The sequence below is a fragment of the Filicampus tigris genome, chromosome 3 (genome assembly GCF_054856515.1).
Source record: "Filicampus tigris isolate MCC_2025a chromosome 3, RoL_Ftig_1.0, whole genome shotgun sequence".
Lineage (NCBI taxonomy): Eukaryota > Metazoa > Chordata > Actinopteri > Syngnathiformes > Syngnathidae > Filicampus > Filicampus tigris.
The window spans coordinates 21,706,886-21,725,417 of record NC_141219.1 but is presented as its reverse complement, the minus strand read 5'-3'; the positions used below and the strand labels follow the sequence as shown (position 1 = coordinate 21,725,417).

General features: G+C 39.6%; 1 protein-coding gene across 2 annotated transcripts in view; it reads right to left on the bottom strand.

Moving 5' to 3' along the window:
• Positions 1 to 18,532, bottom strand: part of ly75 (lymphocyte antigen 75) — a 40,554-nt gene that overhangs the window by 18,787 nt on the left and 3,235 nt on the right. For both annotated transcript variants that reach the window (XM_086024972.1, XM_086024970.1), the window contains exons 2-15: positions 17,747 to 18,118; positions 12,488 to 12,661; positions 11,260 to 11,421; positions 10,041 to 10,160; positions 8,890 to 9,030; positions 8,596 to 8,793; positions 7,549 to 7,706; positions 5,966 to 6,073; positions 4,510 to 4,598; positions 3,909 to 4,078; positions 2,573 to 2,778; positions 1,625 to 1,767; positions 1,452 to 1,530; positions 509 to 580 (exon numbers count right to left, since the gene is read on the bottom strand). In XM_086024972.1, coding sequence (XP_085881098.1) covers positions 509 to 580; positions 1,452 to 1,530; positions 1,625 to 1,767; positions 2,573 to 2,778; positions 3,909 to 4,078; positions 4,510 to 4,598; positions 5,966 to 6,073; positions 7,549 to 7,706; positions 8,596 to 8,793; positions 8,890 to 9,030; positions 10,041 to 10,160; positions 11,260 to 11,421; positions 12,488 to 12,661; positions 17,747 to 18,118 — 2,192 coding nt within the window. The remainder of the gene's footprint in view (positions 1 to 508; positions 581 to 1,451; positions 1,531 to 1,624; positions 1,768 to 2,572; positions 2,779 to 3,908; positions 4,079 to 4,509; positions 4,599 to 5,965; positions 6,074 to 7,548; positions 7,707 to 8,595; positions 8,794 to 8,889; positions 9,031 to 10,040; positions 10,161 to 11,259; positions 11,422 to 12,487; positions 12,662 to 17,746; positions 18,119 to 18,532) is intronic.

Below are 18,532 nucleotides of genomic sequence, written 5' to 3'. Positions count from 1 at the left end.
CAGGGCTCATTCAAGGCTGCAAAAAGTTGCAAAGACGTTCGCCAGACCTTTGCAAACAGTTTCAACCAACACAAACAATTTTTCTTGTTGCCATCAAATTTTGAACATGCTCAAAATTTCTTACTTTCTCTCTATTTCTGCTACACGTACACATACATACACAAACACAAACAGTAGTAGTATTTGTGTATCTACAGTGGCTTTAAGGGGCGTGACATAGGGTTGGTAAGTATGAGCATTTCCTTGATGCTCTTTGCAAGTGTTATTTTCATCTTGTATTTGACCGTTAGTCCCATTTAGTAAATGGCTGCAAGTGCACGTTCTTTTCTTCACTTCACTTCACCCAGCGAAGCCGTATCAGAAGCCCACTGGCTACTGAAATGTGTACTTTTACAGCCCATGAAAGCATAGAAGTGTCCAAAATGTCTTGAAGAATTCACATTTTGGGGAAGCAAGGTATCAACCAAAGCAAACTGTATGTAGGAGAGATGAATGTACGGTAAATCACCTTAAACGCAGTGCAGTCCCGATTGTACGCATCATCCTCATGGAACTCATGATGTAACACATCCATAGCTACCTAAAGAACAGACATGAAAAATAACATCATTGTTAATGTGTCCTAATGGACCCGTCCTTACAGACAGCACAACAAAATGAGCACAACGAAAATAACTCTGATATTATTTTATAATAAAATGGAGATTTTTTTTAATGCAATTCATTTCTTAGATTCTATTAAGTTGGACAGTTCCAGCTGTTTCCAAAGAGCAGAGAGAATATATGCCAGTGAGCAATGTTGTATGCTTTGTTTACAGATGTTGCTGCTCCGTGTTTGGTAAAGTAGCAGTAGTTTGAAGGTTTATATTTACCGTAACATGCTAATTTTCGTTAGCTCACCTTTAGCGTTTGACATTTTATGTTGGCATGAAGCTACCCATAATTCGTTATATGATTTGGTTGAAAATGTTAGTATGTGTTGGTTTTACAGTAAACGTCAACTAGGAGTCACAAAAAAAAACCAACTTGAAGCAAGCATGCTGTGCCTCTTATTTGGAGAATGGCGTGAATGAGAGATTTAGTTTCCTCAAAGTGATATTGATGTTCTACATCTCCAATATCTTGACCGTGAGAAAACAGGCCCTTCATAATACTTTATAAAGTGTATTTTAATAAGTTTTGTGTTTCAATAGGTCAAAATGTGTTTAAATTGTGGAGGGCTTGTGAAATAATGTAAAAAAAAAAAAAAAGTAAAAGTATATGGTCCTACTATATTGCAGATTTTCATCTGTCGCAGACGGCTCTGGAACATATCTCTAGCAATAAACTAAGGTTCACTCTAAGTTCTAATACACTTTTCTAAATGTAAGAAATCTTTAACTTAGAAACAGCAACCCTCCTGTGACCGCTAACATGACAGAACAGAGTATTGAGATTTAAGTTTTACTCACAGGACGGCCATCACTCCACTGCCATGAGCGGTCGGCCGGGTTTCTTCTGTTCAGGCCGACCCAGAAGTAGCGATCATCGCTGCAAAAACATTGGATGCCAATCCACTGGTTAGGACGAGTCCCTCCCGTTCAGTTGTGTGCTTCATTTAACATGGAATAGCCACAGTCTGTACCTGATGGTGTCTCTCATGATACTATGCAGCACTGTCATCTCATCCAGAGTAGTGAAGCTGGGCAGGTTAGCTCCAAGGGCCTGACAAAACCTCTCAGCTTCCTCCCATGAACGTTTGCGGCTGAGCCTCTCATCATGAAACACCTGAATCAGAGAAAACAAATCCACCAGACTCAGATAACAAAACAACTCTCAAAAGAAGCTGACGGAAGAAATGGAAACGAAAAGAAACTGGAAACAACACAGGAGGGGAATTGAAATGAGGCATTCTGTTGAAAGCTTCTATTAGTGCTATATATATATATTTTTTTTTTGTCGTCTCAGCATTTACTCCATATCCCTGATAAGTTTCTCAAGCTTTTACCCAGGTCAGTGTGCTACAATGCTCTTTGTCTCAAGACAAATCAGCGTACTAGTAGAACAACTATGGACTTGACTCACTAGTAACATGTACAGTAGTTGTCAACTACAGTGCGGATATGTCATGCAGCAGTGGAAATAGTACTGGAAAAAAAACTATCTATTAAGACACAGCCGTTCTACTAGTGTGTGGCCTTGGTTATTCTACTAGTGTACTCAATTGTCTTACTAATGAGGACAAGGGGTATACTAGTACAGGTTCAAGAATAGTGTATAAATGCTCATTTACAGGTATTCCATATCGTTGATACCCAGGTTAAGGTCTATGTACTATTATAGTGTTTGTCCTCACTAGGAGGATAGCTTTGGCATCCTAGTAGGACAACCACGGTACTAGTGAACTAGTGAACTGAAAATGTCTTATTAGTGGCTAAAAAGAGTGTATTATTAGAAGTTGAACGATACTGAATAAATGCTCAATTGGCTTTCCATACGCTTCCAAAGGCCACTTCTGTACTAATAATGCTAAAGAAAATGAAGTATGTTTCCTTGGCAAAACAGTCAGTCTCTCCCTCCCTCCCTCACTCACCTTGTAGCAGTATTTGAAGTCCGGTACGGATTTCCATCCATCTGGGCATGGCAAGGTTGGGTCTGGTTCTGGTTCGGGGTCTGGTGGCATAACTGGACTGAGGTCTGTCCTACAAATGGTACCGGCCTTGAAGAGCGTACAGTTTTTCACCTCCCACTTGCCCAGGCGGTTTGCAGTGGCGATCACAGCACAACCTCCATCGTGATCTGGAACAAAAAAAAAAAAAGAAGCATTGAGTCGAACATTAAATATAGGATTTTTTTAGGCAGGTTTTGAGTAACACATGTAGATAAACAGGGAGTAAGAAGATAAGCTTTGCTTTCGTTTTTCCAAGCCCTCCCAAAATGTAACGAAAGTTGAAGTGGTGCTTGTGTGTGTGCGTGCATATGCGTGTGTGCGTGCATGCGTGTGTTTTAGAATGTATTTGACCTTATAAAGTGAATCGTATTCAAGTTCAATGTCCAGTATGCATCAACACTTGTGGACAGAGGAGGATGAAATAGTTGAAAGTTATGTTGTCCTTATTAACACCAAGGCACTTTCCGATCATAGGAGCCTTGTGACTCATTAGTTCAGGGGTCGGCAACCTTTAACAGTCAAAGAGCCATTTACACAGAAAAGATAGCATTGAGAGCCGCAAACACTTTTTGACATTAACCACCCAAAAACGCCAGCTTGTTTGAGTTCCCAGGCACTGCTTCATTCAGGTTGTACAATACCTTATATTGCTATCGCACACACATAACACTACTTACAAAATACATTCAATCGCTAATTTAACGCTTGAATTGATTAAAAGAGTACATAAACCAAGCAGGCGACAACCGAGTACGGAGACTTACTTCACGACACACGTTGACGGGGGTCTTTTTGCAACGAAGCATCTCACCGATACATATTAAACAAACAAGCCGACGTAATGGAGCGAACCTTACTGTTTTCACTCGTTATTGTCGGAAAAAAAAAAGTCCACATCCAGCGGCCGGAGGACACGTCACATACCTCCGGCCGTGAAACCGCGCTTTATTTGAGTACTTGCTATTTAAATTGGCTAAAATTGCAAACAAATCATAGACAAAGTAGGGACGGAGCATAGTTGATTTGTGCTCATTTTAAAAAATGAATTTGACCATACATGGACTTCCAAGATTTTCGTTCGCCAATTTTATCTTAATATTTTGAGGTCACAATAATCTTAAAATTTACAACTACAATTGAAAAAAAAGCAAACACAAATAATTAACAAATAATTCTGAATTCACTGACTATGGCTACATTGCCTTTCAAGGGACCAATAATACATTAACATATTTTTTTAAAGAGCAGAAGTACATACCTGGTTCAAAAGAGCCCCAATTGGTGTATGTAACTTGACCTTGGGAATCATCCTGGTCATGCCATTGATACTCTCCTGTGTTTTTAACATCCTGCAGCCCAATCCAGAAATACTGAGGCGTACTACTAATATAAGCGCCAAGCAAACGGCTGATGAAGGCCTGCTCAAACCTAGAGAAAAGAAATGAACATGACTGTTCAGATACGCAAAGCAGGACAGTAAAAGACCTGCCAGTAGTGTTGCACAGGATACCGCTACTAGAAGAGTACTGCGATACCTTGCCATCAAAAATTAAACACTACAGTACAGTACATTTTATTTTTTTCAGTAGAAGGACTTTCAGCCCTCCTTGCATATTCTGTGCACAATTTCATTTTTATTTCTAATTTGATATCCCCCACTGCCTAACATTTTAAATAAAAATACAAAGAATTTAAAGGTCCATGTTTCACAATTCCACTGCTTTTACTGATGTTTTAGTTTTTGTGCGTTGGTCGTTTCAGTACTGGTCATACTTTGGGTATTGTTATGACACTACAGTACAGTACATGCCAGTGTGTGTCTTGGTACCAGTCAAGTCGCAAGGTGAACCAACTCCTACCTGTTTCTTATCATGATGTTACAGCGATCTTTGAAGGACACTTGGGTGGTGTTCACTCTGTAACAGGAATTGCCATGTCTCCTCCAGCCCTAAATATCATCAACAGCAGTGGCATGTTGGCAAACTTTCATACTACTTCAGAAAAATAGTCTAAAAACTCTGACTTCTGACTTTCAAATGTACAATTCGGTATTCAACGACATAATTCAGTCTGGACAGAAGTTTTTCGACTAGTAACTGCAAACGAACAGTAAGCGTCAGCCCCAGTGGCTCTTTTATAACCGATCAGGGAAGAGAGTCCCATTAGTGTGTGAGCCTGTGCTGAAGTGAAGTATATTACTGCAACGTACATATGAAGTTCCCAAGAATATTGTCTTATTCCTAGTTAGCTCGTCTAAGATCATAAACTCACAGCCATGAAGCTACCGTAGAATTATGTTGCATGCTAAATTACTAGCTGCTCAAAGGTTGCACAAAGGTTGTTAAATACTTTTTTTAATTGAATGCCTTGTGGTTTTGATGCTAAATGTAAGTTTAAATGTATATTTGTTTGAAAATGCCCCAGGGAAAATGTTTCTCAACAAAAAATACAGTTTGCTGCTATGTGCAATGTGAATTTAAGAAATAAAATAAAATTATATATATAAGAAAGGAAACCAATTGGTTGTTCATTATGAAGTGAAATGTATGAAGTAAAAATATGGTTTATCAGAATACACAATTATTTGATGGAATTTTCAGTAGGATACTAAAGTATTCGATAGTGGCAGCCCGGCTTTTAACTGACTCATTATATTGCCGTATTTTTATTGTTTAACCAATGCTTCGGGTCCCTGGGTTAACTGAAAAAAAAAAGCTCCTTAAAATTACACTTTGCTTCTCAGATCAAGACATTGGTTAGCAAATTGCTCCTTAGATAAAAGAGTTATTTTGAGCCTTGTTAAGGTAAGCAATTTTAAATTGAAAAGAAAAATGTTTCCATAGTTAAAAGCAAAAGTTGCAAATCCAACTGTTCTAGGTCTGTTTTTTTGTAAAATTAACTTCCACAAAAATGTGACTTACACACCAGCGCAACTATGTTTCTTTTTTATCCTTCGTGATGCACTGGTGCGAAAAATGTTCCAGAGCAATTTATAGTCTGACAAATACGGTAAGTAGTACTTTATCTTAGGGGCCGGTGGATCTGCATGTTAGTATACGTGAATGTTATGAATCATCATCATGAAATATTGATGATTTGACAGATTTTGTAAATAAACTGAGATTTGAGGAAATGCACAATGTACGTAAAAACAAGTATCCAGCGGGAGTAATCATTGCAATGAAATTTACTCTCTTGCAAAATGAAAACAAAATGGTGTTAAGCCCAATCTAGTTGTCAGTGGCTCAACAATCATAGACATAAGAGCCCTAAATGTGAGTACAGTTTGAAATCCAGTATGCAAACCATACTCACATCCTCAAAGCGACAGCCGGCTGTCCCCGATGATTCGTTGACTTCTCCTTTCGTCTGACACATGAAAGCTTTTTTCTCAGAACAGCGGCCAACCTGCCAACCATGAGACTTGGGGGACACACAAAGAGCTTTTATTTTTCATCCAAACACACGTGTGGAACATCACACAGACGCAATCGTGGTCAGCACCAGTGGTGAGAGATAATAAAGTGAAAATAACGTACTGAAGAAGGTTTGGCAGGTATCTGTACCAAACTTGAATATACCGGTATTTATATTTTTAACTTTTACTCTTTACATTTAGTAACAGGTATCGGTACTTTCTTCTTCTTTCTTTGTTAAAATAGTTCACTTTTTTCAACCTCCGCGAATGACAACAACATAAATTGAAAGAGGTAAAGTTAACTGGGTTGAGATCATGATTGATTGATTGAGAGTTTGTAGTATTAAAAGACTGAAAAAACAGGGAGAGCAGTGACATTGGGTAACGTGAGAAGCAAGATACTCCCCATCCAAGGACTCACTTAATGACATTGTAAAACAAATCCAGAGAATTGTTTCTAATTACATTATACATATTTGAAGACAATTGTTGAAAACATGTACAAAGACTGCAAACTACCGTATGTAGTACTCAGTTGTGGCGATATAGTGTTAAACTGTTGTTTCACCGTTCCAGTTTTCAGATTTTTTTAGGCGTGGCTAAAATGGTGCCTTGTGATGCACTTTGGCTTGGGCATGAGTCTTTGCTTCCCCCCTAAATGAACTTAAAAAAAAACATTTATTTTTGCTTTAAAGGGACTTTATGTACAGAGTACTTTTGCCACCCACACACAAAGATGGCAATGTCTAATGTGCAACACAAATACCAATGTTGTACCTCATATTTTGGGCCAAAGTGAACTGAACATCGCAGGAAGTTGAACGTGGGACTCGCCAATTTACAGTCACTTGAAGACTGTGGGGTGGGGGTTCCTACCTTCAATTGTATTTGTGCTTGCACCTTAAGGACTAGAGTCCTATTTTTATTTTAATTCATTGTATATAGTGTTTTATGTCAATTTATTGGCTTCATTATTTATATTTTATTTATATTTATATAGTGTTTATGTCTATATTTATTAATACATGTATCACAGCCTTTTATTGTTTTTGTTCTATTTATTGTATTGTTTGTAAAGTGCTTTGTTACAGCTCTAGCTGTTATGAAATGTGCTATATAAATAAAATTGTATTGTATTGTATTGTATAAGTTTTTCCTCATGTTTTTTTAGGGTGAAAATTACAATTGGCTTTGGCTACTAGTGAATGGGTGGCAACAATGGGGAAATGCCAGTATTTTTGTAGGGAAATGTCTCCCAGCAACATAATGTAAAAAAAAAAAAAGTTTATTTTTGAAATTGTGACCTTAGTTCAAAAGTTTAAATTATGACCTATAAACTGAACTAGTAAATCTTTAAAGTTGTGAACTGAACTTTGAGCTACAAGTAGTCTGCGTAGTAATTGTACTTTTCCAAACCAACGCTGACACACACACACACACACACACACACACACCCACACACCCCCACACACAAACACACCGCTGAGTAGAAAACACAGCTGGTATCCTGCGAAGACTTCAGCGGCTGATTTGGGCCCCAGAAAGTGAAGTTGACTGGTGTCTGGTCCACCCATCTGAAGACAGTGGGATTTACGCCTTCTCCAACCAGACCGATCCACACATTCATCCGGCGGCCATCTGACAAACAGAAACGCACACTTGCTACTCATTTTCAACAGGTATACACTCTAATGAATGTATTCATGGTTTGGCAGTCACATATTTGCCTAGTCCTCTGTTATTAAAACTCATGCCAAAGGCATGTCTCAAACAAAAATACTGCTTTGATGCCATTTGGTGCCAACCACCTATGCTGAACTGAGGGGAAGAGCAGTATTTAGTCAGGCCATAGCTTTGTCTAACAGAAAAAGTTGCTTTGCCACCATCGACTGGAATATATAGGAAATTCCAAAGCTTTTTCTATAGATGTCAATTGCACAGATTTTTGCTTTTTGCTTAGTCCCTACATGGATAGCAAGTGTTCACTGTTCACAGCTAGGGCTACTGGGCTTTGCCCTTGAAATTTCAGGATAAAGCTAAAATCCACTACATTCACAAAATACCGGTGAACTTTATCTTTTGAATGCACATGTTCAACTGTTCAATGTTACCGGTACATTTTTCACAACTTACTGTTCCCTAAAAAGAAGCCGACCACAGCAAACTTCACAACATGTGACATGAAAGTATCTAAGGATGTCCTTTCTGTGACTCATCCAGTCTGTCTGTATATCCTTCTTTGCAACCTGCAGATGACACTGAGTGTGACGTTCTAAAATCAGTGGCCACTTCCCTCTGAGAACATCATGTTTGAAGCTTCTCAGTGGTGGGGTACATACTGATCAATAAAATGTGAAGATGTTTAAATAGTAATTCTAACTGAACCAGGAAATGCATGGCTGATCATTAAAATGCAATCTAGGTGGTCCATCCTGAAATTTCACCCGGAAGCCTGATATCCGTAAATTCTAGCGAGTACTGTAATTGTGTAGACAAGATTAAAAAAAAAACAATTAAGAAGACAAACCAGCATGAAAACTCGTGCTGATCATCTCCTTGCTGTCGATGGAGTGGAGGCTGGCCAGAAAGCTTCCTCCTTCTGTTCTGTTACAGTACTGCTGTGCATCAGTGAAGTTTGAAGGGTTGTCTGTCACTAACTTGTAGCACCAGCCATTCCATGGGACCCAACCAGGGGCACACACTGTGTCCTTATACATGAGTGACTCTGCAAGGAGAGTAATACCAGGAAACATGTCCTCAACGTGATCAAAAACGGCTGAAAATGACAGAAAGGCTGACGTTCATGTGAGGTGTAATCTACCTGTTGGCGCTATTTGAGTAGTGTTGACTATCTTCTTGCAGATGTATGGCAGTTGTTTGCTGCACGCTTCAGCTTCATAGTTCTGCTTGGTGTTCAGAACTCCACAGTCTGACTCGATGATTAGAGAGATGGGGGGCATTCCTGACACAGAAAAATACAAAAACACTTCATGAGGGAAGCGCAGACAAGTGGTATTCGCCTCTGGGTGTCTTTTAAACATTCACATTATCTGTTATCTGAGAGGCTGAGTTCACACCAAGAAGAGCCAACTGATTCTTGAAGATGCGCCCCCTCCCTTCTGACCCAAAAGGCTTCTTCAGACATGTCTGGGCGAAACATCTTCAACAATCTACAATGGCATGTTGTAGGTAGCAGCAGAGAGCTCATATCATAAAAGAGCTATACCATGTTACAATAACTAGAAGACTTCTATTCATCGCAATTAATGGGCTTATTCAGCAAGAGTAACTCCCCCCAATGCAACGGTTTTCAGCAAGCAGGCACAATGAACTTCTTTACAACTCAAGCCAGTAGCCGCATTGTGACACCAACAACCCACACCGAATGTTTATAGAGAGCCAGATTACATCAAGTTGCATGTTTGGTTTCTAATTAAATAGAGTATTCGATTTTTTTTTAGGTCTTGCAAATTAAGTATGTTTTGGTTTACTTTTTGATATTATTGCATATACTTTACAATAATTCACTTTGATGGGCAACATTTGAAATAAGTATTATGGTCTGAAGTTGAGTCTCTTAAATACATGCCAACTTGTTACTGAACCTTTTTAGCCACCAAGATGAAGAAAAAAAAGTCAGCTATATGACTCAGCAGAAATGACATCAACAAGCTAATTGCTCTGACCATGGGTACAGTAGGGCATGCGCTAGAGATAAAACACACACACACAAAACAATCAATTGTTCCTTGCAGTAAGGTAACATCTTAAAATATTGAAATATCGTGTTCAATGACTGATTTTTCAATAGTAAATACTGAATATACCTAAGTTTCCAATTTAGAGTATTTCCAAAATTCCCAAAATTTAACTCCACACAGAAATGACTGGAAACTTTCTGGAAAAAATAGGGTGCAACCCTGTTGCAACCTTAATCCCATCAAAGAAAATGAGGATACCAAGCAGCATCACCTGCTTCCCAGCGCAGGATTGAGAGCGGGGAGCCGTCTGACCACTGCCAGCCCTGAGATGCGTCTAACTGATGGAGGCCTATCCACATTCTCTCAGGCATCACGTTGAGGCCGTCTAAAACTGAACCAAGCATACACCACAGGATAGAAAGTAAGAGTGGTCAGTTGCAATCAATAAAAAGCAGTGCTGACAACATGCGGGCGGAAGGACGCAGCCAAAGGTTACAACATGGCTGATTGTGTATCAGAGATGGAGTCAAGTCACACGTGTGTTGGTCTCAAGTCTTGAATCTTCAATTTGCCTTACTAATGCAGTCTGGTTTTCAGGAAGCGAACAATAAGGTCAGATCATGATGTTATTGGCCAATTTATTAAACCGCTATATACTGTATGTATAACATTTCATCATGTCTCAAAATCAAGTCCCGCGTCTTTAACTCCCATGTCTATGGAAAGCTGTTTGAGCATTTATTCTATTTCCTTGGTGCTAGTGAAACAACTAAAAGACACGATTAGAATAACTGTCTTATTGTAAAAATTTTCCCACTAACGTATAACATTTATGCTCACTAGTACGGCAACTGTAATTACTAGTAAAACTAGTAGCGCACAGTAGTCAATTAGTGTGCAGCTTTGCTTCACTAGTAACATGTAGTTGGTGTCCTACTGGTGAAGAGTAGTAGTATATGGACCTTAAGATGGATATTAAGATCGAATAAATGCTCTAACGGCTTTATGGAATTCAGCATACTGGAGAGGGACTAGGGAGCACTAGTAGAACAACATTACTAGTGATATTTGTTGCACTACAGCTTTTCACTACTGTTTGACATTTCTTCACACTAGTAGGACAAACTTTGGCATGCTAGCAAGTTGCGTACAATTTGACCAAAAGTGGCACCAGTAGTCACTCGTTAGTCATTCTACTAGTGCACCGCATTTAACTCAATCTTGATAGTGAGGACAAAGAGCAAACTAGTAGAAACAAACTAGATGGACTTAAAGATAGACATCAAGGATATAAAATAAATGCTCACTCGGCTTTCCACAAAAGTCCATCTTGAATCTGGAGTCTTGTAGTGTTTTGTCAATAAAAGTAATCAAAACATCCAGTTGACTTGAGTGCAAGTTGCAATGACTCGAGTCCCAATCTCTGTTACGTATTATTTGTATCATTATATGACATCTGCGTAAGTTGTTCTCCATGGTGTGATTCTTACGTGTGACGGAGTGGAGATCATCCGGGCTAGACACACTGAGCAAATCCGCTCCTTGGCTCCGACAGGAATCTAGCGCTTGCTGCCAGGTCACGGCAGCGTTGGGAACAAACTCATAGCAGGAGTTCCCCTCCGGCCCGTGAAAAAGAGTCTGGCAACCCTTCTCTGAAAAGTCAGTGAGACAGTTGACTATTTGTTTTTTGTATAACACTAACCCTAAGGGTCCGATTTACTAAATTTTTGTGAGCACAAAAAAACGGCAGCAAACAAATGTAGAAGGTGATCTAATAACTGGGCACAACCAGGATTACGTCTACCAAACGGGCAAATTAATAGTGCAATTCATTTTGCTCGTTTCAACCTAAGCACGCAAAATACTGTGTAGTAGATGCAAACAGATTAATCTAGCACACGCAATGTGAGCTGATTCCGTGTCTTCAAATATACCGTCTGAAAGGCAGGTAAAACGATGACTGCAGTTATTGCGGCGAAAAGTATGTACAAACACATTTGAAATGCCAGAAACAAAACAAAACAAGACATGTCATCTATTTTTCAACAATGTAATTTTGGAGCTTCAGATTGATATAGTGGCTAACTTGGAGACACTCACAAGAAGGAGTCATGCCTTACTATATTCCCTATCAGAAAACTCTTTTCAATTTTGCATTTCCTTGCATCTGGGTCATTTTAGTGCACTGTGGCAATTGGTGCTGTACTCTCCCAGGCAGTTTTTCGGGTGTGCTGCGCCAGAAAATGCGTCCAAATCCCATGCACTCTAAATGAGTTAAATCAAATAAAACATGGCTTTTATGCAAGCGCTGGCTTCACAAACAATACTTGCTGTTGTGGAACTTGACTTATGTAATGCAATCATAAGCAGACACATTCGTTGAATGTGCAAACTGGGTGGAATTCAAAATGAGTCAAACGTCGTGGTGAAAAACTGTATCCAAGTTTCATTTACGTCTCCCACCAACACTTCCACTTGTATCATTTCCAACTTCATTCGGCACTTGCAGAGCTCTCGGAAACTTTTCATAGTGAAAACAATCATAACTAACTAAAGTTTAAAACAATTAATTTAAATAGGGCGGTCTCCATCAGAATCTTAGTACATCACGTGCAACATGCCCACCAACAGCTTTGAGTGAACACCCAATTTAGCGCTGGCTGTTTGAGATCTAGTAAATCAGACTCTAATCGTTTAAAGTTTTTTCTTTAAACATACCAGGTTTTAGACAGATCCCCTTTTTTCTGTCTTGATCGTAGTCGGTGGAAGTTGAGCACCAGGAGAGTCCTGGCAATTCAGAATCTGGGAGGCATCCGTGATGCCAGCTTCCATTGTACTTGAAGGGGAACTCACAGGGAGCGCCGGCAGAGTTTCCATTGGTGGTGTGAATGACTGCATGAATAAAAAAATAGGTGCACATGGAAAATCAAAGATCTGCGACAATGGTGAAAAAAAGAATGTCAAATGGAAAACACTGAAAGTTTTGAATCTAGAATAATCCACCATGAAATTAAAGAAGTCTAAGGCTAGGATCACACAGCAGGCAAATGCGAAACAGACCGGATTTTTTTTGCCTAAATGCAACCTGTATCTTATCTTTTAATGACAGTCTGAACGGCTCAATTCCGATTTTTTCCAAATGCGACCTGGGCCCCTTTCATATGTGGTCCTAGATCGGATACTTATCATATTTTTTGCACTGCGGCCGCAGTCTGAACCGCCAGGTCACATATAACATGAAGCATAAAGTGGACATTTATGTGATAGTGGTAATTCAGCCATGGTTCAGATTGATTCATTTTTTACGCAGGGTTAGGACGTGACCTCACCTTTAATGACTTTTCCATAAAATGAGATAGAAAAGCCTCATTTCCCCCAATTACTGTATTTCCAAATCGCTTCACTGTAGAAATGCCTGGACCACATTTACTTCTGTAAACACTATGTCGTGAGTGACATTTGTCTCTTCGTCTACGCATGTGGGTCACTTTGGAGACATATGTGTTCACAACACGAGACAGAACGAGGTCGCATTTATAATGTAATATGAACGCTTACACAAAATAAAACTGATTTTTTTCAAAAAAAATCCAAATTGAGCATTAAGACCTGCGATGTGAACCTAGCCTAACATTTCTGGTGTAAACCCCCCGCCCACACACACCTGTGTGTTGGTAAGATAAGGCAGCAACACACGTTATGTTGATGAAATATCAGTAAAGAACACCAGCAAGGGAGGAAATCACAAGATACAATTTAAAGTCGATAATTTGAACATTACTGTAAGATTAGCCTCACAAGAGGGTCTGCCAATATTACTATTGTAAATTTATACCATGGGACCTTTATTTTTCCTCACACCGTATATCAAACCAATGTTGCTCACTGAAATGAAGTAAAATTACATTAATTAATCCGTAAAGAAAAACAGTACTGTATTGTAATACATTCATATGAACCCATAATCAAATCAAGTCAAAGGTCAAGTCAAATTTATTTGTATAGCCCCCCAAAAGAGTGTCAAAGGGCTTCATAAATAAAACAGTATGTAAAGGAATAAACCTTTATCAAGTCTGATGAGGGCTATAGTATCAAATACACACACTGTAGTATTTGTGTGTTGACGTTCTTTTTTTTTCTACTTCCCTCGAGCATTAGGGTATCTGATTCTAGCTTGCAATTTAATCTAAAAAAAAAGGGGAAAAAAAGACCAAGCGGTTACTTGTAACTTGAAAAACTTAAATTGGCGCACTCGGACGTCCATGTATCACTGTATTATATTTCCAGTATACTGTAAACAACACCTTTCAATGGACCCAAGGACACTTGAAGATTTAGTCCTTATCAGAGCTGGGCATTTTACCAAAAATTGAGCGTCCATTACCCTTCTGTCGTCCATCATTTGCCTTTTTTTCCCGAGGGGGTGGGCAATAGTACCCGTCTATAGGTCGGTCCGACTCAAATTTTAAACGGTCGTCCATTGGCGAGTCCAACTAAACTTTCACTCACTTAAGAACATGGACGATTGAGTATGAAGCCAAAATCTTGTTCGGATTGAGATGAGACATCATCACTTCCTAATAGGAATTTGACCCACTTAAAGCAACACTTTTCAGGTTACAGTTTTCGTTGATTATGGCGGCGCCATATGACAAGAGCGGTAGTGTTTTGTCCGAAGTCACTACATTTCCCATGAGCGCCAGCGCAGCCAGCGCAACGCATAGTGTCATGAAATCCTAAACTCTCGCTCATCTGCAGTTGGACTGAATTGCATTTCTGTTTCCAGTGGTTGTGTCAAGGATGAATGGCAATTATGTAGTAGTGAAAGTGGGTGGATTTTTCTGCTTACCTTATATTCCACAAACGCAATATTAATCAGAATGTCGTGTTTCAACTAGTGGGCCTGCTGGGAACATATTCTGTAAAAAAAATGTGTTTGGGTTGACTTCCGCTTTAAAAACCAACCTGATAATTTGCGCAAATATACAGTTCAGTCTCTCATGGAAAGTATAACCGGTACTATTCATTCGTTTCTTCACATTGTATTGCTTCATCTACTCATAGCTACTCATGTTAGTAGGTGTCTGTTGTAGACCCCCCGAGCAAAGGGATTTTTACTCTCATTTAGAGGAGGTATTTTATAGGTCTGATGAGTTTGTTACCGGGGAAAGTCTGTTTATTGGGAGATATGAATATGTTATGTTATGAATATGAGATATGTTTCTGACAAAGATTATTTCATGTTCAAGGCACTCCTAAATTTCTGTTCTGACTTTAACCTCACTCAGTTAATAAAATAACCTACTAGGATAACTGATTCATCTAGTGCAACAATTGATTTGGTGTTAGTGACAGACAAATCTAAAATTTCTAACAGTGGGGTTCTGGATCTCGGACTTGGCGACCACTCTGTAATATTTTGCACACAAAAGGTTAATAGGTTAGGGATAGGTCATCATAATTCATCATTCAGTTAGAAGAAGATCCTTGAAATTCGGCAGCGGGGTGGATCTTAATCAAAAGCTGCTAAATGTGGATTGGTCTCCGCTCTTCAGATGTTTGTTTGTAAATAATGATTGGGGTATTTTTAAATCAAATTTGATTGTATTATATTATATTAATTTTGCGTTTGTGGAATTTAAGTTAAGCAGCAAAATGCACTCGTTTTTAAGCCATTTCTGGGGGCGGCCATTTTGTCTTCTGTTGACTGAAAATGACATCACAATTGCTCACTGTGATTGGTCGTCGGTAGTCGAATCTGGGCAACATAAACAAAAGCGGGGCTGCCGAGATGTGCTAACTAACGACGACTTTATTGCACGCTTGCGACCCTGGTGAGGATAGGTAGTTCAGAAAATGGATGGGTGGACAGCAAACGCTATGATACTGCACTGTGTTGTTACTGTCATGATTTATACTTGTTGGAATACAAACGGCCAGAGCTCGTTGAAGTGCAGCTATGATAAGTGATATTTTTAATCATCTGTTTTATTTGGTCACATGAAATTGACCATTAGCACTAATGTAAATACTGTACACTTGTACGCAGCGTGGTCGGATGTGTGGCCCGTTGCAGCTACACACTGACGAAAATGAAATATTATGACGCCGGTCGGCTTCTCTACCACCAAGCAAGTTTTTTTCTGGGGGAAACATTGCTGTTTTTTCACAGTAGTTTCCTACATATTTTACTCAAACTGTCTATTTGCAGTTTGCAGTCATCACATTGTTTTTCCTTTATACAGTACTCGAGTTTGTTGCGTGGTTGGTTGTGTCAGTGTGGAAGAGCAAACTATCAAGCTGATGGCTATTTTATTGCTAGCATGCAAATTTAAGATTGCTAAACTTTAGCATTATCATTTTGATTTGAGCACGGAAAGCTACTTAATAGTCCACCAAGAATAGAGCCAATGCAGCGTCAGTCATACACGCCAGCATGTGAAAGCCGGGCCAATGTTGATCCTTGATCCAATGTTCTTTTATGCGGGTGGACTCCCTTTTTTTGTTGTCTCTTCAGACAAAACATTTTGTTTCTTTGGTTGTTTTGCAGCTTCTACCTTGACACCAGTAATTGCACGTAGACGTGAGAATTGACTACAGCCTTTGTAACCAATTAGAAAAGGGGGGGAAGTGACCTATGCCGTAAAACAAGTCAGCACATTTGTTTTCTTGTGTGGCAGGGTCTGTGGTTTCCTCCTCAAAGTTGACTAGTGCCAGTAAAAGCGACGCAGACCCCCTCAGGCCAAGACAAATGTACCATTCAACCATTTGTCAGTCGATGTTTCATCAGAAGAGTTATGAAAATATTTTATTATGATCGAAAATCTGTATAGTGTTGCTTTAACTTCTGTTATGTCGCATAAAAGCAGTACAGACTAAGAGGAATGAGGATCAACATCTAAATGAAGCTGTTAGAAATGTACAAGAACCAGTTTGGTCAAGTGACACACCCTGTTTTGTTTTGTCTTTCTTTCAGCTCATACCATCTGATTCATGAATTCAACACTTCAGCAAGCCCCAAAACTGTAAGAAAGATTGACCTGCATTTACAACGTAAAATCTGATATTTGTTCCCAATACTTTAATCCCCTCTTTTTGTGGCATTTTTCTTAGTTGCAGGGTGGGTGCTATTGATGTGGTTAATCAGCTATTGAAACGTGTTTTTACTTTGCTTGTTGGGTAGCCCTTCACATTAATTAGTACCCGAGAAGTAGTTAATTTCAATAAGGGTAGTGACACCAGCTCTATACAGCTCTGGAAAAAAGATAAAGCTCAGTATCTCACTGAGTGGCAAATACTTGTGAATGCTTGCAAACTTAACAAGTTGTGGTTTTCGACAGGGCTCAAAAGGTTGCAAACATTTTCCCAGAGAGTTTTTACTTGTCCCAAACAGTTTTTCTTGTCGTCACGACATTTATTCAAGAAAAATTGGGGGCTGAATTCACTCCAGTATTGCGTCTCTTTTTGCGTGGCGCTAACTGGTAAAAATGGAGTAAACAGATAGCATCTAATTCACAAAGTACGTGCAAGATGCTGAAATCCTTCACTAAGTGCGCTGCCAAGCAGAATGCGTCTCGGTGCGCCGGTGGTATATGCATGTATTTAAATGACGTAATATGCACATATTTGGTGGTGAAATTGCCCACCTTGATGCAAATGAGCCTCATTGATAAACAGCGTCTAATTTACTAGCACAGGCGTTTAATAGCCATACGCAGTTTGAGTGAAGCTAATAACGTCTATAGAATGCTGGTTTAAAATTGGCACTGCTCTGTGGATGGAAGGATGTTCATGGCAGCAGTAACACAGAGAAGGCATCGCCATGCCCCTCCCTACGCGTAAATCATGCACTGTGCGTAGGGTCCCATTTTGCACGAGTGGACGCACTGCGACCTGCGACATCGGGCCAATGTGAGGGAACATTCTAAATAACTAGAACGTGTTCCTGAAGTTTTGGTTACATACTGTATCACTTACCGCGATATGGCCTCAGGCAGATGCTGTCCTGAGAGTCGGCTCTCACCCACGTGTCACGGGAATCACGTTTGGCTCTTAACTGGCCTCCGCTGACCACCAGGGCCATTTCGTAGACGGTGAACACAGCGCCATCCAGGCAGCGCCACCACAGCAGGATGTCTGAGCCGCAGTCCACCAGGGACAAAAACTTGGAGTGGACGTCCAACGACAAACAGAGGGAGGTGGCAACGTGGAAGAGGCGGTGACCCGAGCCCCACTTCCACAAGTGGGACGTGCTGTTTGCGTCACAGGCCGAGACACCCAAACTTCCTGAGTCCTGAGCGGATAAACAGTTCCCTGTGATGGAGTGCTGGATGCTGAAGGCGTCTTCCACTGCAATAGAAAACAAACTCATATTCAAACACAGTGGTACCTTGACTTACTTACTTTGGACTACAGATCCATACCTCACTCACCAGACCACGCCCCCTTAAGGCACAACACACAAATGCGTAATTACACTATAAAACAAGTTTATTTCTTTACATTCTCTGTTAATGTTTTAATATGTAGATTTTACTGTACTGTGTTTTTTTAATTATAAGCAAGTTACAACAAAAATGAATATAAATCAACATTAAAAAAATGGAAAATCTTACAGACATTGCATCTTAATGGGCTTATGAGGGGATGGAGAAGTACGTTATTCACACAGAATAACGTTTACTGTTTCATGAGAAAGTAAGATTATATTGGTGTTTTCATCACCAAAACTCTGGCTGATTATTTTGTAAAGGCCTAATATCG